The sequence below is a fragment of the Pongo pygmaeus genome, chromosome X (genome assembly GCF_028885625.2).
Source record: "Pongo pygmaeus isolate AG05252 chromosome X, NHGRI_mPonPyg2-v2.0_pri, whole genome shotgun sequence".
NCBI lineage: Eukaryota > Metazoa > Chordata > Mammalia > Primates > Hominidae > Pongo > Pongo pygmaeus.
The window spans coordinates 75,689,739-75,711,549 of NC_072396.2; the positions used below are offsets into that span (position 1 = coordinate 75,689,739).

The 21,811-nt window shown below is 37.5% G+C and overlaps 1 protein-coding gene across 4 annotated transcripts in view; it reads right to left on the bottom strand.

Annotated features, from left to right (window-relative positions):
* Positions 1-421: 421 nt before the first annotated feature.
* The window catches only part of PHKA1 (phosphorylase kinase regulatory subunit alpha 1), a 129,062-nt gene continuing 107,672 nt past the window's right edge, over positions 422-21,811 (bottom strand). For all 4 annotated transcript variants that reach the window (XM_054472053.2, XM_054472051.2, XM_054472050.2 and 1 more), the window contains 4 exons: positions 15,105-15,275; positions 6,052-6,105; positions 3,978-4,178; positions 422-2,758 (listed from right to left, as the gene is read on the bottom strand). In XM_054472053.2, coding sequence (XP_054328028.1) covers positions 2,585-2,758; positions 3,978-4,178; positions 6,052-6,105; positions 15,105-15,275 — 600 coding nt within the window. In that variant the 3' untranslated portion in view covers positions 422-2,584. The remainder of the gene's footprint in view (positions 2,759-3,977; positions 4,179-6,051; positions 6,106-15,104; positions 15,276-21,811) is intronic.

The following is a 21,811-nucleotide window of genomic DNA, read 5'->3' on the forward strand; positions in this document are numbered from 1 at the left end:
TACTCAGGAGGCTGAGACAGGAGAATCGCTTGAATCCGGGAGGCAGTGGTTGCAGTGAGCCGAGATCACCCCACTGCACTCCAGCCTGGGCGATAGAGCAAGACTCCGTCTTAAAAAAAAAAAAAAAGAAAAGAAAAGAAAAGAAAATGTTCCCTACAGATGTCAATAAGCCCACTTGAATTTAGTAAGCCTTGTTTGAGTGGGTATGTATTTGAATGATTAAGCTGCATTTCTTTACATATATTATCTAACATATTATAAAATGTATAACATAATATACTATATATGTATTGATATATTAATATTATTCTACTTCAACCCAATGAATGAGCTTTGACTGTACTGTATAATTAAGCAGAGTATGTAGAATAAAGCCATGAAATAAACTCCAATCACAAAAACACATGTAAAGTTTTGCACATTGGCATCAGACATGATTTAATTGGAAATTCTTATTATTTATTCTATTTTCAAAACATAAGCGCTTTTTTAAAAAAAGTCTAACATGTCTTTTTAGTACCACACACTTAAAATGAACAAAATACAAGTAGAGTTTTCTTAAAAGTTGCTTTAAAAGTTAAATACCACTGTATGGGGACCATAATGACACAATTTTGTAAACTCAGAGAAATGCAGCCCTTCGAGTCACTTCAGGCGAATGAGTGTGGGAAGGAGTGGATCTTTCACCTGTGGCACTACAGATATACTCCCTGAGACTGGGGTACACTTACAACCAGTGAAAAGACAAACAGTTTCAGAACAGGTTGTAAACTTTCTTTAAAAGTGACCAGAAAATAATGTAGTCAGAAAGCTACTTACTGTGTGTTTCCATTTGCTCTGAGAGAAGTGCTGAAAAGGTTTGCTGTCCTCTCTTTGTTTCTACTATCTGTATTCTATCACCCTACTATATGCTTACTTATTCATTATATTCATAAGATGGTCACTGGTTCTGCAAGAATTGTTTAGAGAGTCTCTCATCCTCACCCTCACCATTCCCGTTATTGGGGAGAAACCTTAGAAATCAAAGATAAAGGAGGGGGTTGAAGTAGGAAGTTATCTAAGTGCAAACAGAGAAGTTAGCAGAGTCTCTGCACAATTCAGAAGAGGGAGAGTTAGGAGAAACCTTTGTCAAGCAAGGCCACCTACATATGGGACGAAGGAAGAGGACTGAAGCTATTCTTCCACCAACCTGTGTGTGTCAATCTGAGTCCACAGTCACACCCCCTCTCTCACATGCAACATTCTTACTCAGTCCATCAAATGTAGATACAGATTGATGTACAGACACATCAAAACTGCTTACATTCAGAAAAATTCCCATGTATGCTTATACACACACACACACACACACACAAATATGTGTCTTTATAAGAAACAGACATATGCCCACAGATACCATGATATACAGGGATATGTACACTAGAATTCAGAAGTGAAAATATATATGAAAGAGTTTAAGAATAGATGGGGGGTGGGGTGTCAGGGAGTTGAGTTGGATGTGGTAGAAAGTAGGTGAGTGAGACAGAGACCAAGAGCACATGAAAAGAATGCTAAGTAGAGCAGCTATAGACTGGACTGCCGTATTTATCTTTGCTGAATACAGAGGCTTCAAATTATTGTCTGTGTTGTGTATTGGCCCAGTTTTCAAAGGCAGGGATTAGGCGCATAAGGCTGTCTTCAGGGAACTAAGCCACCTCTGATTCCCTCTCTGTTCCCTATGTATAAGACATTGTCCAGGCATCGTCTCTTCTTTCCCTTCCTCTCTGGAATTGGGCTCCGGGCTCCATTTCTCTGGGTTATTCTGCATTTTCTGCTGCAAACACAACTCTGAGTACCAACAATCTTTATAAAATGTGATTTCAAGTGTTAGTTCAGAAATTCTTAAATATGCACGCTGTACTTGCATTTTTTTGACATTTCACCAAAGTGAGAGAGGCATTATGTGTGCAGACACAGAGAGGGCAACAGTAGAGACAATGATTCTACACAGAAACAATTTTAAATTATCACTCAGTGTGAAGCAACCTGTAAGTAAGGAAGAAAACCATGATCCAGTACTCTCTTTTCCTAAGAAAAGGCACGTAGAATAGGTAATTCTAATTTATAGCAGCATAAATATTTAACAATTTAGAGTTTACTCATTTGAAATAATGTCCCAAAGTACCCACCACTCATATACACAATAAAATCACAAACAAGAAAAACCAAACTTTAGAAATAAGTTATTATTAACACTTGCTCCCCAAACAGGAGTTAGAAAACTATGTTGGTAACAGATCTAGAGAATAAAAACACATGCAAACTTTTATGAATGATGAAAGAAATAAAGCCAATCATGACAGGCCTGGTTGAGTGTTCATTATACTCATAAGATTGTCACTGGTTCTGCAAGGTGAGCCTCCAGGTAAGTGTTCACTTCTTCTAAAATAGTTAGTTTATCGAAAAAGTTCTCTCTTCTTGGGAAGGATGGGACAGAAAGGGGCAGGGTCAGAGTGATTAGGCAATAACATTTTAGTTCCATGCACAATCAACCGAGGCAGGGACCAGCTGTCAAAAGGCTCCCAGAAGCCAGGAACCAAAACCTTCATTGCATGGCACAGATGCTGTGGGGCAGGAACTCCTGCACGTAGGTGGCGGCTGCTTTGGAGAGGTAGGTCATGGTGCCAAACCTGCCACTGGGTGCACTGTCATACAGAAGAGTACAGATGCCAGATGCGGGATCCTTTGCCAACATGGTATCATCTGCGCCGAGGGTTTTCTGTTTGGTTTTTAAGGGTAGAAGAACACAGGGGAAAGGAAAAATTACTAATGCTACTAAGTAAAGTCCTGATTAGTATAATTCAGAACCTCCTCCCCAACACCAATTAGTTGGGCCCTAGACTGTTTATCCAGGAAGAAATAGGTTTATGGACAAAAGGGTGAATATGAGTTTGTATACAGGCATTTTTCACTAGGTCCCCAAATCATGTAAATTATTTAAAAATTATTAATTGTTTAGAATTTTCCCCATTATGATCAATTTCTATAAGTTAAATATAATCATTAAGCTATTGAGTCATACCTATTAATAGACAAATGTTAACACAAATCACCCTAGTAGAGCTTTGATCTGACTCCTAGTACTACTAATTTCAGCTTGTATTCTTTTATCCTGCATTTGATCATGATTTCTTTCTAAGGCGACTTAATTCAAATAGACTAAGTTTTCTGAGGCTAGAGGTCTATGCCTAAAAGGGAACACATTTTTAGATACATGGACTGACAGCAATCCATAATTTTTAAAATTAGAATCGTCCTAGAAAGCCCTGGATACTTTTCTTTTGCATCTCCTCCCAGTGGCTAACAGAATGAAAACACCTATTATATGTTTTGAAAATTTTCTTACTGCCAACAGTGCCTGTCCTTCACTTATGTGCTCCTACTGTTAATACAGGCAACATCTGGGACACTTTCAATAGTTTGTATTTTTGAATGTGGATAATTTCCTGGAAGAAGATTTATTAAGAAAATAAGAAAAATGTAGGAATAAAAGTTTCACTTTCTTATTTTCCTATAGGTGAGTAGCAAAAGCAAAGTAAAACTAAAACCAAATCTCTTTTCCTTAATAGTTCAGAAAGGATATGCCATCCAATAGTTTCTTATTAAGTCCTTAAAGCTACAAAAAGCATTGTGATCAGAAATTTGAAATATGATGCTAATGGTATGCTTCAGCGCCTTTCAGGGAAAAGCATAAAGCCTCCTGAGTTCCAGGCAAATTTACCCTCTAACACAAACCAAAAACACATGGTGAAAGACAGAGGTCTTCCTGCAGCCTACTTCTTTTGCAAACAGAGCTCAGAGCCGCTACAAAGGGGGCCCAGAAAAGAAGTATGAGGAAGAGGGCACAAAAAAGTGACCGTGGCTCCTCAAAGACCTCTGAATGTCATCAGGTTAGAGTAAAAACATTTCTCTATTGAGAAAACAACAGGTTTGCCTACCTGTTCTTGAAGGAACAAATCATTGGCAATATGCACTATTTTTTCCACAGCAATGATGCTTCCGATGCTATGAATTTCAATATCTGCCAGCATGGTGAGGACAAGGATGGCTTCAACCAGCAGCTGGCGGTACTCTGGCTGAGGTACATGGTTCAGGACAGACTCCACATGAACAGAGAATTTAATCTCACCTGGAGTCATCTGTGATAGAGAAAAAGAAAATCACTTCCTAAGAGTCCATCATCCAAGAAACATCAATCACCTGCTCTGAAAGGCAGTAAAAACACTGTAGCCATGAGCATTGATTCAGCCCCCTTCAAAATAACTGAGTGAGTAAACTGCTTCAATCTTTTCGGAGGGCAATCTGGCAAAGCATAACAAGAGCTATAAGAGTGTCCATGCCCTCTAACCCATAATCCTATTTCTGAGAGTTCATCCTAAGATAGTAATTCAAAAGAGGAAGAAAGCTCCATATAGAGGAGTACTTATAGTAGCTTTAGTCACAAGTGTAAAACTAGAGGTAACCTAAACATGGGAATGGCATACCATGGCATAGCAACTTCATGAGTTTTTATATGACTGTTTATTAAAATCTGATGACTGTAAATAAAGGAAAAACTGAGGTAAAACTTAAAATTGTATGTATAATACATAAAAATTAGAATTATGTAAATCATCCATATACTATTAGATTAAAAAGGGCATTAAGAAATGTAAAGTTATTTTGGGGTGAAGGGGATTGAGAAGTATGCTTTGGTAAACTTGTATTGAGTATATCCTCTAGGGAGGCAATGTAGATTTGGAGTATAAAGACTTGGGTTCAAGTCTTATCTTTGTTAGTTACTAGTTATACAACCTTAGACAATTAATCTCTAAATTTGTTTCCTTATCCATAAATTAGGAATGATAATCCCTTCTTTACCTATTTTACATAACGGTGTTTAAGACCAAATTTAAAAATGGAAGGGGAACATCACACTCTGGGGACTGTTGTGGGGTGGGGGGAGGGAGGAGGGATAGCTTTAGGAGATACACCTAATGCTAAATGACGAGTTAATGGGTGCAGCACACCAGCATGGCACATGTACACATATGTAACTAACCTGCACATTGTGCACATGTACCCTAAAACTTAAAGTATAATAATAATAAAATAAAATAAAATAAAAATCAATCAATCAATCAATAAAAATGTAAAAATAATGTTTGAAGACTCTTAAAGGTACTATTCAGGTATGTATTATTGATTATATGAACATTTCACTCTTGCGTAAAAGTAGAGAAAGGACAAATGTGGGACATGGCATTCTTGATTAGAGAAAAGGCCTGTAGGCAATAGTGAAGCCCTGAAGCACAACATTAGCTTTCTGTACCTGTCCCCCAAGATGCTATCTGCAACAACCCCAGCATTTTTGAGAACTTTCTACTATTGAATCTTACTATTTCAATCATGCTAACACTAGCTCCTTTGTTGACTCTGTGTAAAAGCTAGTTTTTATAATTTCTGTATAATTTGGACAAAAAGGAAAATATAAAAGCATCTGATAATCTATGTCTGTGGTCCATGGTAATATTTTCCAACCATGGTTATATGTCAGAATCATTCTACAGGTTAAAAAAAATACAGATGCTCACGTCCCATCCCTGGAGATTCTAATCCACTAAATTGGAAATTGGAACCCAGGTTACCCCAACATATAATTGTAGCTAACAACCACTGGTTTATGTTCTAATGGTCTACAAACATCCTACTAGAGAAAGGTGGGAATGTGAAGGACGGGAGACATGAGAAGCCATGCATTCATAGATTTTGATCCCTCTGCCTTGTCTAACAACACTCACATAAGCCAGCCTAACTTAATCAACCATTAAAAGAATTTGTTTTCATATAAAGTAATCCATACTTATATAATATTCTCTTTCAATTAAAAAAATTCTCTTTTCTTCAAATGCATTTCATGTTCAGTTGTTTCATAAAAGCATAGATCTGTCACTTTGAAAAGTAAGTGATCACTGGGATACTTTAGCCAGAAAAGTTATCAGTCACATAAATGTGCAAGAAAGAGACTCTTACCTCTCTAGTGGTAGAAGAAGGAAGGACAAACCCTTCCACAGAAAGTCCGTGACACTGCAAAACAGAAAAAAAACCGTATCACCAAAAACCATATCACCAAGAATAGACAAACAACGGGGAGGCTATAAGGAGACACTGTATTTCTAAGTGTGCCTCATGTGGTATATGCTGAGTAATCACAGACTAGCAAGGGGCTCTGCAGTCCAAGCGCCCTTGCCATGGGGTTGTGATTCCTAAGTGCCAAGATGCAGGATTGGACTATAGGAGAACTAAGGTTCATCCTCTACTTAGGGAAATGGAATGAGTAGGAAAGCTCTATCTTTTGGGATAGACTAGTCCCAAATATTCAGAGACTATCTGGAAAGATATCATACTAGTTCGCATGGCCATCACAAACAGGCCTTGGAAAACAATTTTAGGCCATAGGAAAAAACTCAAGACATGCATTTATTTATTTACTTATTTTTTAGTGAGCAAAAGTTTTCTTTTTTTTTTAATCCTTGTTTTTTTTTATTATTATACTTTAAGTACTAGGGTACATGTGCACAACATGCAGTTTTGTTACATATGTATACATGTGCCATGTGGGTGTACTGCACCCGTTAACTCATCATTTACATTAGGTATATCTCCTAATGCTCTCCCTCCCCACTCCCCCTACCCCATGACAGGCCCCGGTGTGTGATGTTCCCCATCCTGTGTCCAAGTGTTCCCATTGTTCAATTCCCACCTATGAGTGAGAACACGCGGTGTTTGGTTTTCTGTCCTTGCGATAGTTTGGTGAGCAAAAGTTTTATTTACACACTGTATCCATAAGCAGATACATATATTCTTATACAATTAGTTTCGAAAAATGTGTAAGAAATTACTATAATTTGTTAATAAACGAAAACACATATTAAAATCAAGGGATTTTAGATAATTCATTTTGTGGTGTTCTCAGTACAAATGGTGCACACCTGATTTGAAACATATAAAAAGTATAAACTACAGCAGTCCAAAATGCAAGTATTAATTTCATGGCACTCTAACAGATATAAAATTTGTTTAACTCAACATGTATGCTTTTCACAAAATTCTATAAGAATTTTTCATCTGTGGATGTAGAGTTTGGATCACTTTTCAGAAATGGCAAGTATGCATTTTGCCATGTTATGATTGACTAATAAAAAAGATGTTTATAAAAAACCTTGGGTCTCCATTCCAAGATGGCCAAATAGGAACAGCTCCAGTCTGCAGCTCCCAGTGTGATCAATGTAGAAGACAGGTGATTTTTGCATTTCCAACTGAGGTAACTGGTTCGTCTCATTAGGACTGGTTGGATGGTGGGTGCAGCCCACAGAGGGTGAGCCAAAACAGGGTGGGGCATCACCTCACCCGGGAAGCGCAAGGGGTTGGGGGATTTCCCTTTCCTAGCCGAGGGAAGCCGTGACAGACTGTACTTGGAAAATCAAGACACTCCCACCCAAATACTGCACTTTTCCAGTGGTCTTAGCAAATAGCACACCAGGAGATTATATCCCACGCCTGGCTCGCCAGGTCCCATGCCCACACAGCCTTGCCCACTGCTAGCGCAGCAGTCTGAGATCAAACTGCAAGGCAGCAGCCTGGCTGGTGGAGGGGTGTCCGCCATTGCTGAGGCGTGAGTAGGTAAACAAAGCTGCCTGGGAAGCTCGAACTGGGTGGAGCCCACCTCAGCTCAGCAAGGCCTGTTGCCCCTGTACATTCCACTTCTCAGGGTAGGGAATAGCTGAACAAAAGGCAGCAGAAACTTCTGCAGACTTGAACGTCCCTGTCTGACAGCTCTCAAGAGAGCAGTGGTTCTCCCAGCACAGTGTTTGAGCTCTGAGAAAGGACAGACTGCCTCCTCAAGTGGGTCCCTAACCCCGTGTAGCTTAACTGGGAGACACCTCCTACTAGGGGCCGAATGACACCACACACAGGCAGGTGCCCCCTGAGACGAAGCTTCCAGAGGAAGGATCAGGCAGCAGTATTTGCTGTTCTGCAGCCTCTGCTGGTGATAACCAGGCAAAGAGGGTCTGGAGTGGACCTCCAGCAAACTCCAACAGACCTGCAGCTGAGAGACCTGACTGCAAGAAGGAAAACTAACAAACAGAAAGGAATAGCATCAACATAAACAGAAAGGACATCCACACCAAAACTCCATCGGTAGGTCACCAACATCAAAGACCAAAGGTAGATAAAACCATAAAGATGGGGAGAAACCAGAGCAGAAAAGCTGAAAATTCTAAAACCCAGAGCGCCTCTTCTCCTCCAAAGGATCGCAGCTCCTCCAGCAATGGAACAAAGCTGGATGGAGAATGACTTTGACAAGCTGACAGAAGTAGGCTTCAGAAGGTTGGTAACAACAAATTTCTCTGAGCTAAAGGAGGATTTTGAACCCATCACAAGGAAGCTAAAAACCTTGAAAAAAGATTAGATGAATGGCTAACTAGAATAAACAGTGTAGAGAAGAACTTAAGTGACCTGATGGAGCTGAAAACCACGGCACGAGAACTACGTGATGCACGCACAAGCTTCAGTAGCCAATTCAATCAAGCGGAAGAAAGGATGTCAGTGACTGAAGATTGAATTAATGAAATAAAGCGAGAAGAGAAGTGTGGAGAAAAAAGGGTAAAAAGAAACGAACAAAGCCTCCAAGAAATATGGGACTATGTGAAAAGACCAAACCTACGTTTGATTGGTGTACCTGAAAGTGACGGGGAGAATGGAACCAAGTTGGAAAACACTCTGCAGGATATTATCCAGGAGAACTTCCCCAAACTAGCAAGGCAGGCCAACATTCAAATTTGGGAAATAAAGAGAACACCACAAAGATACTTCTCAAAAAGAGCAACACCAAGACACATAATTGTCAGATTCACCCAGGTTGAAATGAAGGAAAAAAATGTTAAGGGCAGCCAGAGAAAAAGGTTGGGTTACCCACAAAGGGAAACCCATCAAACTAAGAGCTGATCTCTCGGCAGAAACTCTACAAGCCAGAAGAGAGTGGGGGCCAATATTCAACATTCTTAAAGAAAAGAAATTTCAACCTAGAATTTCATATCCAGCCAAACTAAGCTTCCTAAGTGAAGGATAAATAAAATCCTTTACAGACAAGCAAATGCTGAGAGATTTTGTCACCACCAGGCCTGCCTTACAAGAGCTCCTGAAGGAAGCAATAAACATGGAAAGGAACAACCAGTACCAGCCACTGCAAAAACATGCCAAATTGTAAAGACTATCAATGCTAGGAAGAAACTGCATCAACTAACGAGCAAAATCACTAGCTAACATCATAATGACAGGATCAAATTCAAATGTAACAATATTAACCTTAATGTAAATGGGCTAAATGCCACAATTAAAAGACACAGACTGGCAAATTGGATAAAGACTCAAGACCCATCAGTGTGCTGTATTCAGGAAACCCATCTCACGTGCAAAGACACACATAGGCTCAAAATAAAGGGATGGAAGATCTCCCAAGCAAATGGAAAGCAAAAAAAAGCAGGGGTTGCAATCGTATTATCTGATAAAACAGACTTTAAACCAACAAAGATCAAAAGAGACAAAGAAGGCCATTCCATAATGGTAAAGGGATCAATTCAACAAGAGCTAACTATCCTAATATATATGCACCCAATACAGGAGCACCCAGATTCATAAAGCAAGTCCTTAGAGACCTAGAAAGAGACTCAGACTCCCACACAATAATAATGGGAGACTTTAACACCCCACTGTCAATATTAGACACATCAACGAGACAGAAGGTTAACAAGGATATCCAGGACTTGAACTCAGCTCTGCACCAAGCACACCTAATAGACATCTACAGAACTCTCCACCCCAAACCAACGGAATATACATTCTTGTCAGCACCACATGGCACTTGTTCTAAAATTGACCACATAGTTGGAAGTAAAGCATTTCTCAGCAAATGTAAAAGAACAGAAATCACAACAAACTGTCTCTCAGACCACAGTCCAATCAAATTAGAACTCAGGATTAATAAACTAACTCAATACTGCACAACTGCATGGAAACTGAACAACCTGCTCCTGAACGAATACTGGGTACATAACGAAATGAAGGCAGAAATAAAGGTGTTCTTTGAAACCAATGAGAACAAAGACACAACATACCAGAATCTCTGGGACACATTCAAAGCAGTGTGTAGAGGGAGCAGAAAAGATCTAAAATTGACACCCTAACATCACAATTAAAACGACTAGAGAAGCAAGAGCAAACAAATTCAAAAGCTAGCGGAAGGTAAGAAATAACTAAGATCAGAGCAGAATTAAAGGAGACAGAGACACAAAAAATCCTTCAAAAGATCAATGAATCCAGGAGCTGGTTTTTTGAAAAGATCAACAAAATTAATAGACCGCTAGCAACACTAATAAAGAAGAAAAGAGAGAAGAATCAAATAGACACAATAAAAAATGATAAAGGGGATATCACCACCGATCCCACAGAAATACAAAATACCATCAGAGAATACTATAAACACCTCTATGCAAATAAACTGGAAAATCTAGAAGAAATGGATAAATTCCTGGACACACACACCCTCCCAAGACTAAACCAGGAAGAAACTGAATCTCTGAATTGACCAATAACAGGTTCTGAAATTGAGGCAATAATTAATAGCCTACCAACCAAAAAAAGTCCAGGACCAGATGGATTCACAGCCGAATTCTACCAGAGGTACAAAGAGGAGCTGGTGCCATTCCTTCTGAAACTATTCCAATCAATAGAAAAAGAGGGAATCCTCTCTAACTCAGTTTATGAGGCCAGCATCATCCTGATACCAAAGCCTGGCAGAGACATAACAAAAAAAGAGAATGTTAGACCAATATCCCTGATGAACATCAACGGGAAAATCCTCAGTAAAATACTGGCAAACCGAATCCAGCAGCACATCAAAAAGCTTATCAACCACGATCGAGTCGGCTTCATCCCTGGGATGCAAGGCTGCTTCAACATATGCAAATCAATAAAAGTAATCCATCACATAAACAGAACCATCGACAAAAACCACATGATTTTCTCGATAGATGCAGAAAAGGCCTTTGACAAAATTCAAAAGTACTTCATGCTAAAAACTCTCGATAAACTAGGTATTGATGGAACATATCTCAAATTAATAAGAGCTATTTAAGACAAACCCACAGCCAATATCATACTGAATGGGCAAAAATTGGAAGCATTGCCTTTGAAAACTGGCACAACACAGGGACACCCTCTCTCACTATTCCTATTCAACATAGTGTTGGAAGTTCTGGCCAGGGCAATCAGACAAGAGAAAGAAATAAAGGGTATTCAATTAGGAAAAGAGGAAGTCAAATTGTCCCTGTTTGCACATGACATAATTGTATATTTAGAAAACCCCATCGTCTCAGCCCAAAATCTCCTTAAGCTGATAAGCAACTTCAGCAAAGTCTCAGGATACAAAATCAATGTGCAAAAATCACAAGCATTCCCATACACCAATAATAAACAGAGATCCAAATCATGAGTGAACTTTCATTCACAATTGCTACAAAGAGAATAAAATACCTAGGAATCCAACGTACAAGGGATGTGAAGGACCTCTTCAAGGAGAACTACAAACCACTGCTCAAGGAAATAAGAGAGGACACACACAAATGGAAGAACATTCCATGCTCATGGATAGGAAGAATCAATATCATGAAAATGGCCATACTGCTGAAGATAATTTATAGATTCAATGCCATCCCCATCAAGCTACCAATGACTTTCTTCACAGAATTGGAAAAAAACTACTTTAAAGTTCATATGGAACCAAAAAAGAGCCCGCATTGCCAAGTCAATCCTAGGAAAAAGAACAAAGCTGGAGGCATCATGCTACCTGACTTCAAACTATACTACAAGGCTACAGTAACCAAAACAGCATGGTACTGGTACCAAAACAGAGATATAGACCAATGGAACAGAAGAGAGGCCTCAGAAATAACACTAAACACCTACAACCATCTGATCTTTGACAAACCTGACAAAAACAAGAAATGGGGAAAGGATTCCCTATTTAATAAACGGTGCTGGGAAAACTGGCTAGCCATATGTAGAAAGCTGAAACTGGATCCCTTCTTTACACTTCATACAAAAATTAATTCAAGACGGGTTAAAGACTTAAATGTTAGACCTAAAACCATAAAAACCCTAGAAGAAAACCTAGGCAATAGGCATGTGCAAGGACTTCATGACTAAAACACCAAAAGCAATTGCAACAAAAGCCAAAATAGACAAATGGGATCTAATTAAACTAAAGAGCTTCTGCATAGCAAAGGAAACTACCATCAGAGTGCACAGGCAACCTACAGAATGGGAGAAAATTTTTGCAACCTACCCATCTGACAAATGGCTAATATCCAGAATCTATAAAGAATTTAAACAAATTTACAAGAAAAAAACAAACAACCCCATCAAAAAATGGGCAAAGGATATGAACAGACACTTCTCAAAAGAAGACATTTATGCAGCCAACAGACACGTGAAAAAATGCTCATCATCACTGGTCATCACAGAAATGCAAATCAAAACCACAATGAGATACCATCTCACACCAGTTAGAATGGTGATCATTAAAAAGTCAGGAAACAACAAATGCTGGAGCGGATGTGGAGAAATAGGAGCGCTTTTACACTGTTGGTGGGAGTGTAAACTAGTTCAACCATTGTGGAAGACAGTGTGGTGATTCCTCAAGGACCTAGAGCTAGAAATACCATTTGACCCAGCAATCCCATTACTAGGTATATACCCAAAGCATTATAAATCATGCTACTATAAAGATACATGCACATGTATGTTTATTGCGGCACTATTCACAATAGCAAAGACTTGGAACCAATGCAAATGCCCATCAATGATAGACTGGATTAAGAAAATGTGGCACATATATACCATGGAATACTATGCAGCCATAAAAAAGCATGAGTTCATGTCCTTTGCAGGGACATAGATGAAGCTGGAAACCATCATTCTGAGCAAACTATCACAAGGACAAAAAACCAAACACCACATGTTCTCACTCATAGGTGGGAATTGAACAATGAGAACACTTGGTCACAGTGTGGGGAACATCACACACCAGGACTGTCGTGGGGTGGGGGGCGAGAGGAGAGATAGCACTGGGAGAAATACCTAATGTAAATGACGGGTTGATGGGTGCAGTGGGCCAGCATGGCACATGTATACCTATGTAATGAGCCTGCATATTGTGCTCATGTACCCTAGAACTTAAAGTATAATTAAAAAAAAAAAAGAAGAAAAAACCTTTCCAGAATTTAAAGAGTATTTACACAAATCAAATTTGTCATTCCTAGCACACCAATACTTTTAGAATTTTAAAGTCATTTATAGAATTGGCTATTGTTCCATATACAGTAGTCAACAAAACTATCTGTTACTGGGTATAACTCTAAATATCTTTATAACAATGCTTTCAGAAATGCCAATTTTAATTACTATACATTGCATGTTGTATATGGGAGATATTGGTTTATGAATGATTTAAAACAATATATTTTCATTTAAATTTTAAGTGCTTTTCTTTGAACATAAAGTCTTTTTTTTTTTACTATTATTATTATTATACTTCAGGTTTTATGGTACATGTGCACAATGTGCAGGTAAGTTACATTGTATACATGTGCCATGCAGGTGCGCTGCACCCACTAACTGAGCAGGGTAAGAGTATTTATGAAGGGATGGGATGGTTAGCTAGAAAATGTAGTAACAGTACATGTCCGATAAATGCATGTCTTGATTTCATTTTCAAATTAAGACTTTATGTTCTACATATACCTAATGCTAGAACATAAAGTCTTAATTTGAAAATGAAATCAAGACATGCATTTATCGGACATGTACTGTTACTACATTTTCTAGCTAAGCATCCCATCCCTTCATAAATACTCTTACCCTGCTCTTGTTTTTCCACAGTACTTACCATCTCTTAACATTCTAGATACTTTGCTTATTTACTGTTTATTATTTATAATTTGTTCCTCCCTAGCAGAATATAAGTTCAAGGAGAATGAAGATTATTGTCTGTTTTGTTCTTTGCTGTATGAGCACATAGAACATTGCCATAATCCATGCATAACTGAAGAGATAAAATAATATTTGTCACCATTGTGCTATAGAAGTTAGCTGCAAAAAAAGCAAGTTATCAGTACTCTTTAAAAGGAAGATTGCCGGAGCCCATAGTCTGAGGAATCAACTTTTACCTTTCCAAAAGATCACCTGATTCTGTCCTTGGAAGAATATCAGTGCCCAAAGGGGAAAAAACATAACTAAAGGGTTTAAGTCCTGGATGAAGTGATCTTCAGGTCCTTATTAAAGCCAATGATGCAGAAAGTGGCACCTAAGAGACTATGAATGAGACCTATGCTGAGCATAATAGTGTTCTTGGCCCTCTAAAACTGTCACCACCATAATAGTGTGGCATGCCCTTAAATTTCTTTGGCCAAATAGGCCTTCAAAAGAAAAATAAATATTGGTCACATCAAAGAGTCTCCGAACTATTACCATCATTATGACTTGGCATTTATTTAGTAGTTTTCATCCAAGAAAAAATATGGGTAATAACTCCTAACGCAAACTCCCCAAGTACTGCATTTGTTTTACTCTACTGATACTTGGTTATGAATAGCACTTTGCTACAAATAACATTTACAACCCTCCACAGCTACAAAGAAAGTTAGCTCTTTAGTAACAAATTCATTTGATTAGCAGCAAATGTATCACAGTGTCCAACTATGGCCAGAAGCAGAGAAGTGATGATTTTAAAAGTCTAATTTAGAAACAAGACTATGGCAACAATAATAGAAAGAGACTAAATTATTAATAATGCCACAATAACAAATCAACTGTTTCATTTTTATGTTTTCTTCTTGGTTTTGTCTATCTGAGTTATGATTTTTATATAATTGCAGTGATTATATTACAGTCATGTCATATCTCTGCCAAGGAGACTGAGAATTTCAAGGGGGAAAAATGAGACATCGACAATGTATTATGCTCACCTTCTGCAAAACTTTCCATACTTTTTGGTAAAATCCAACTGGAACTCTATTCAGTGCCCCATCCAGCCTTCTTCGGCGTTGCCATTGACCTTGACGACTATCTTTAGATGACTGGTGATCATATGCACTAGGAAAGGACCCACTACTTGGAGTCATAGAGGTTCCAGGTGACTTGGAAGAGGAGAGGAAAGACATAAATCAAAAGTTATCTCTGTTTCTATGATGAAGTCTTTGAACTTTTTTTTTTTTTTTTTTTTTTTTGAGACGGAGTCTTGCTCTGTCGCCCAGGCTGGAGTGCAGTGGCGTGGCACAATCTCGGCTCACTGCAAGCTCTGCCTCCCGGGTTCATACCATTCTCCTGCCTCAGCCTCCCGAGTAGCTAGGACTACAGGCGCCCGCCACCATGCCCGGCTAATTTTTTGTATTTTTAGTAGAGACGGGGTTTCACCGTGTTAGCCAGGATGGTCTTGATCTCCTGACCTCGTGATCCGCCCTCCTGGGCCTCCCAAAGTGCTGGGATTACAGGAGTGAGCCACCACGCCCAGCCCAAGTCTTTGAACTTTATAGTGAACAATAAACATACTCTGCAGAATTATAAACCAAATATTAAGTGAAGCAGCCAAGACAAAGAGGTTATAGTGAAGCTAGTAGACTTATATGTAGCTAGCAGTGCTGTACGCTGGTACAATACTTTTTGAAAGCAATCTGGTGATACATGAGAAGAGCCATAAAAATACTGATGATTTGGGACATTCTTAGCTGTCTCTTTACCTGATTATCTCTGTTAAACTTCTAGCTGGTCCATGGTTTAGTTTGTTGCCCTCATGGGCCATAAGATGAGCCATAATAAATTTAAAATTGAAATCATATGAAGTATGTTCTCTAACCACAACAGAAGTCAGTAACAGAAAGAAATTAAGGAAATTTACAAATATGTGGAAATTAAACAACACACTTCTAAATAATAAATGCATTAAGGAAAAAATCACTAGCAAAATTAGAAAATAATGAAATGAATGAAAACGAAAGCACAACATAGCAAAACTTGTGGGATGCAGCTAAAACAGCACTTAACGAACAATTTATGTTATAAATGCCTATATTAAAGAAAGGATAAATATCTCAAATCAATAAACAAACTTTCCATTTGAAGACAATAAAGAAAGAAGAGCAAACTAAATTGAAAGCAAGCAGAAGGAAGGAAATAATAAGGATTAGAGTGGAAGGAAATGAAATAGAGACTAGAAACACAACAGGGAAAGCATATGAATCCCCAATTTTTTCCTATGAAAATATCAACAAAATAGACAAATCGTTAGCTAGAAGGACCAAGAAAAAAAGGGGAAATAAAGACCTCAATTCTGACCTTCAGAAAGAAAAAGGATTATAAGGGCATACCATCAGCAGCCATATGCGGACAAATTACATAATCTTAATGAAACAGACAAATTCCTAGAAAGACACAAACTACCCAAACCAACTCAAAAAGAAAGATAACATCTTAATAGACCTATTACAAACAAATATATCAAATTAGTAAGTACAAAACTTCCTACAAAGTATGGGTTCTTGGCTCGTGGTGCATGGGCATATGGCTTGTGCCTGTATTCCCAGCTACTCGGGAGGCTGAGGCGGAAGGATTGCATGAGCCCCGGAGTTTGAGACCACCTTGGGTGATATCGTTAGACTCTGTCTCAAACGAACAAACAAATAAACAAACGTTCCCACATGGTAGTAAAGCCCATGCACAGATGGGTTAACTGGTTAATTCTACAAAATATTTAAAGAGGAATTAATACTAGCTCTTCATAATCTCTTCCAAAAAAGAGAAGGGAACACTTCCCAAGTCATTCTATGAGGCCAATATTACCCAGATACCAAAATCAGACAAAGATGTCACCAGAAAACTACAGTCCAATATCCTTTATGAATATAGATGCAAAAATCCTCCAGGAAATACTAGAAAACCAAATTCAGTGATATACTAAAAGGATTATACAACATGAAGTGGGACTGATTCCAGAAATTCAAGGCTGTTTTAACATCTGAACATCAATTAATACACTACATCAACAGAATAAAAGATAAACGCATCATCTTAATAGATACAGAAAAAAAACACATAACAAAATTCGACACACCTTCATGACAAAAAGACTCAACAAACTAGGAACAGAAGGGAACCTCCTCAATCTAATAAAAGTTTAGATTTTTTTCCTACAACAACCTACAGCTAACATCATAATGAGTGGTTGAAGACCGAAGCTTTCCCCCTGAAGATCAGAACAAGACAAGGATGTCCACTCTTATCACTTGTATTCAACATTTTATGGGGGGCTTGAACCAGGGAGATTAAGTAAGAAAAGAAATAAAAGGCATCCAGATTGGAAAGGAAGAGGTAAAAACTCTATTTGCAGATGACATGATCTTGTATATAGAAAATTCTAAAGAATTCACTAACAAGCAACTACAACTAATAAACGAGTTCGGTGAAGTTTCATGATATAAGATCAATAATAAAAATCAATTAAATTTTACTTGAGTAGACATCTCACCAAAGATGATATACAAATAGCCACCACACACATGTAAAGATGCTCAACATCACTAAATCATCATGGAAATGTGAATCAAACCACAATGAGCTATCACCTCACACCTGTTAGGATGACCATGGTTAAAAAAACACCCAAAGATAACAGGTATTGGTGAGAATGTGAAGAAATTAGGACCCTTGTACACTGTTGCTGGGAATGTAAAATGGTGCAGCCACTATAGAACACATTATGGAGGTTCCTCAAAAATTAAAAATAGAACTACCATATGATTCAGCAATCTCACTTCTGGATATTTATCCAAAAGAATTGAAGTCAGAATCTTGAAGAGATATTTGCATGCCCATGTTCAAATGCAGCATTATTCACAATAGTCAAGATACGAAAACAACCTAAATATATAGCAACAACTGAATGGCAAAAGAAAATCTGGTAATACATAAAATGGAATATTATTCAGCCTTTAAAAAAGAAGGAAATTTTGCAAAATATGACAGTGTCGATGAACCTGGAGGACACTATGCTATGAGAAATAAGCCAATCACAGAAGAACAAATTCTGTGTGATTCCAGTTATGTAATGTATCTGAAACAGCCAAACTCATAGAAGCAGAGAGTAGAACGGTAGTTGTCAGGGGCTGGGTAGAGGGGAAAATGGGAACTTGCTATTCAATGGGTATAAAGTTTCAGTTATGTAAGATGAAAACGTTCTAGAGATCTACTGTACAACATCAAGCCTATAGTTAATGATACTGTATTGCACACTTAAAAATTTTTTAAAGGGTAGATCTCATGTTAAATGTCTTACTATAATAAAAAAATCAGTTGTATTTGTAAACAGCAGCTATGAACAATATTAAAATAAAATTAAGAAAACAATTCCATTAAAAATAACATTAAGAATAACAAAATATGTAGGAATAAATTTAACAAAAGAAGTCCAAAACAAATACTCTGAAAACTATAAAACATGTTGAAAGAAATTAAAGACCTAAATAAATTGAAATATAGTTCCATATTCATGGGTCAGAAGACTTAACATCATTAAGATGGCAATAATTCAAAAACTGATGTACAGACTGAACACAATCTCTATCAACATACCAGCTGGGATCTTTGCAGAAATTGACAAGCTGATCCTAACATTCATATTTAAAAAGAAGACTGAAGTTGGAGAGCTCACACTTCCTGATTTCAAAATTTACTCTAAAGCTATCAAAACTACAAAACTATCAAAACTGTGTCATATTGGTATAGGATGGACATATAGATCGATGGAATAGAACAGGGAGTTCAAAAATAAACCGTTATATTTTGGTCAATTAATTTTCAACAAGGACGCCAAGATAATTAAATGAGGGAAAAATAGCCTTTTCAACAAATGGTGCTGGAACAGTGACATCCACATGCAAAAGAATGAAGTTGAACTCTCTACCTTATACCACACACAAAAATTAAGCCCATTGTGCAGAAAAGAGTTAAGACAGTAGGCCAGAACTGCTATTCTTGGAAAGGCTTGCTTACAAGGTTGGCCCTTGGCTGGCACTTAGAAACTTAGAAACTTGGATTCTGGGAGAGTTCTCACCATTCCCAGAGCCAATAACAGCGGCTTACCATGCCTAAACTGTACAAACGCTATGGTTTATGTTGAACGTTTGCTTTCTTCCTGGGAGTCCAGAGTTTTGATACATGCCAGACAGAGGCTGTTTACATGACCAGCCCTCAACAAGAACAATGGGTGCTGAGTCTTTAATGAGCTTCCTTGGTTGGCAATGACATCTTGTCACAACTCATTGCAGGGTGACTCTACTGACAGAGTACTCTGGAAGCTTGTGTCTGTTTTCCCTGGACTTTGACCAATGACTCTTTTAAATTTTTTTTTAACTTTTGTAGGTACATAGTAGGTTTATATATTTATGAGGTATATGAGACATTTTATTACAGGCATACAATGCATAATAACCACATCAGGGTAAATGGGGTATCCATTATCTCAAGCATATATCTTTCCTTTGTGTTACAAACAACCCAATTATACTTTTTATTATTTCAAAATGTACAATAAATTATTATTGACTGTAGTTACACTGTGCCCAATGCGTCTTGTACCCTTTAGGTGTAATAAACCGTAGCAGTGAGTATGACTATATGCTGAGTCCTATGAGTCTTCCTAGTGAATCATTAAATCTGAGGGTGATCTTGGGGATCCCTCCATACATAATCATAGACCTAAATATAACAGCTAACTCTATAAAACCCTTAGAACACAAACAGGAATAAATCTTTGTGACCTTGGGTTAGGCAAATCCTTCTTAGATATGACACCAAAAACATCATGATTAACAAAAGAAAAAATAGACAAACTGGACTTTGTCGAAATTAAAAATTTTTGTTGTTTAAAGAATACTTAATGGTATTGAGTGAAAAGACAACCCACAGGATGGGAGAAATATTTGCAAATTATATATCTTAAAAGGGACTTGTATCCAGAATATATAAAGAATCCTTGCAACTCAACAATAAAAAGACAAAAAAAATTAAAATAGGTACAAATGTGAATTGACATTTCTCTAAAGAAGATAAACAAATGGCCATTGGGCACATGAAAAGACACTCATTATCATTAGCTATTAGGGAAATGCAAATCAAAACCACAATTAGATACCAGTTCACACCCATCAGGATGGCTATAATAAGAAAGATAGACAATTGTAAGGGTTGGTGAAGATGTGAAGAAATTGGAACTCTCATACATTGCTGGTGGGCATGCAAAATGGTGCAGCCCTTTTGGACATGTCTGGCAGTTCTTCAGAATGCGAAACATAGTTACCATATGACCCAGCACTTCCACTCCTAGATATATATCCAAGAGAAGTGAAAACATTTGTCCATACAAAAACTTGTGCATGAAGGTTCATTGTAGAATTATTCATAGCAGCCAAAAAGTGGAAACAATCCAGGTGTCCATCAACTGATGAATGGATAAATAAAATGTGGTACATTAATTTAGTAGGATATTATTCAGCAATGAAAAAAATAAACTTTTGATACATGCTAAAACATAATGAACTTTGAAAAACTTATACTAAGTAAAGGATAAAATACATTGGGCAAAGTGGTTAACAGTTTAAATTCAGAAATAAATATAAGATAGAAGATAATAGAAATATTTTCTGAGAAAAGAACTTCTCACATTTTAATTTGGGCAAAATGCCTAAATCACCAACCAATGCAATGTAAAAAAGAAAACAGCCCCCAAACATTTCTATTGGCAAGTGACTATCTATTGAGTAGATGAACTGCCATTTAATTATCTTCATTGTCTTGTTTATACCACCAAGATCCTAGGCTGTTGATTGTGAGGTCAAACCAGAAAGGGTATAGATCTGATAAAGTACAATTCAGACTGTTTTCCAAAGCCAAATATCAATCATTTTGAGTTTTTAAATTTTCTTCTATACCCCTGTCCTATGTTAATGTGGATATGATAGAGTTGGCCAAGTCTTATTAGTTCATTACAGGGTATTTGATTAAGGTTAACCAAAATACTAATATTGTTTCAAATAATTTTCAATGTTTTGTTTGGTTATTGTCTAGCCTAAATCTCTTCAGCTTGAGAAACAGAAATCATAGGCCATTATGAGTCTTTGATTTAAACCAAATAAATTTAACTAGAGAGCAGTCCTCCTAAATTGTAAGCTTCATGAGGGCAAGGATCGCATCCATTTTGTTCACAGTGCCTGGCACAAAACTGGCACTCAATTAATATTTACTAAATGAATATCAGAAGAATAGCTAACCCAGTGGCTTTCAAACTTAAAAATGCATCAGAATCATCTAAATAAAACAGATTACTGGGCCTCATCCGCAGTCTTTCCGACTCAGTGTACTTAGGGTAGGACCAAGAATTTATACTTAACCAATACTTAGCAAATTGAATTTTGTTTTCTGAAATCGCAAAGAGGTTGGAGTTAACTCCCTTCCCTATGTTATTGGAAAATAAATGAAAAGATTCACCCCCATATATGAAATTGCTTTATACTTATTTTAATTCTTGATTAATTTTGTTTTTCTTTTTAATCAACCAGTATATGTCATGATTTATATAAGAGCATATTCAAAGCACATGTGAATGGCATATATGAGAAGATCA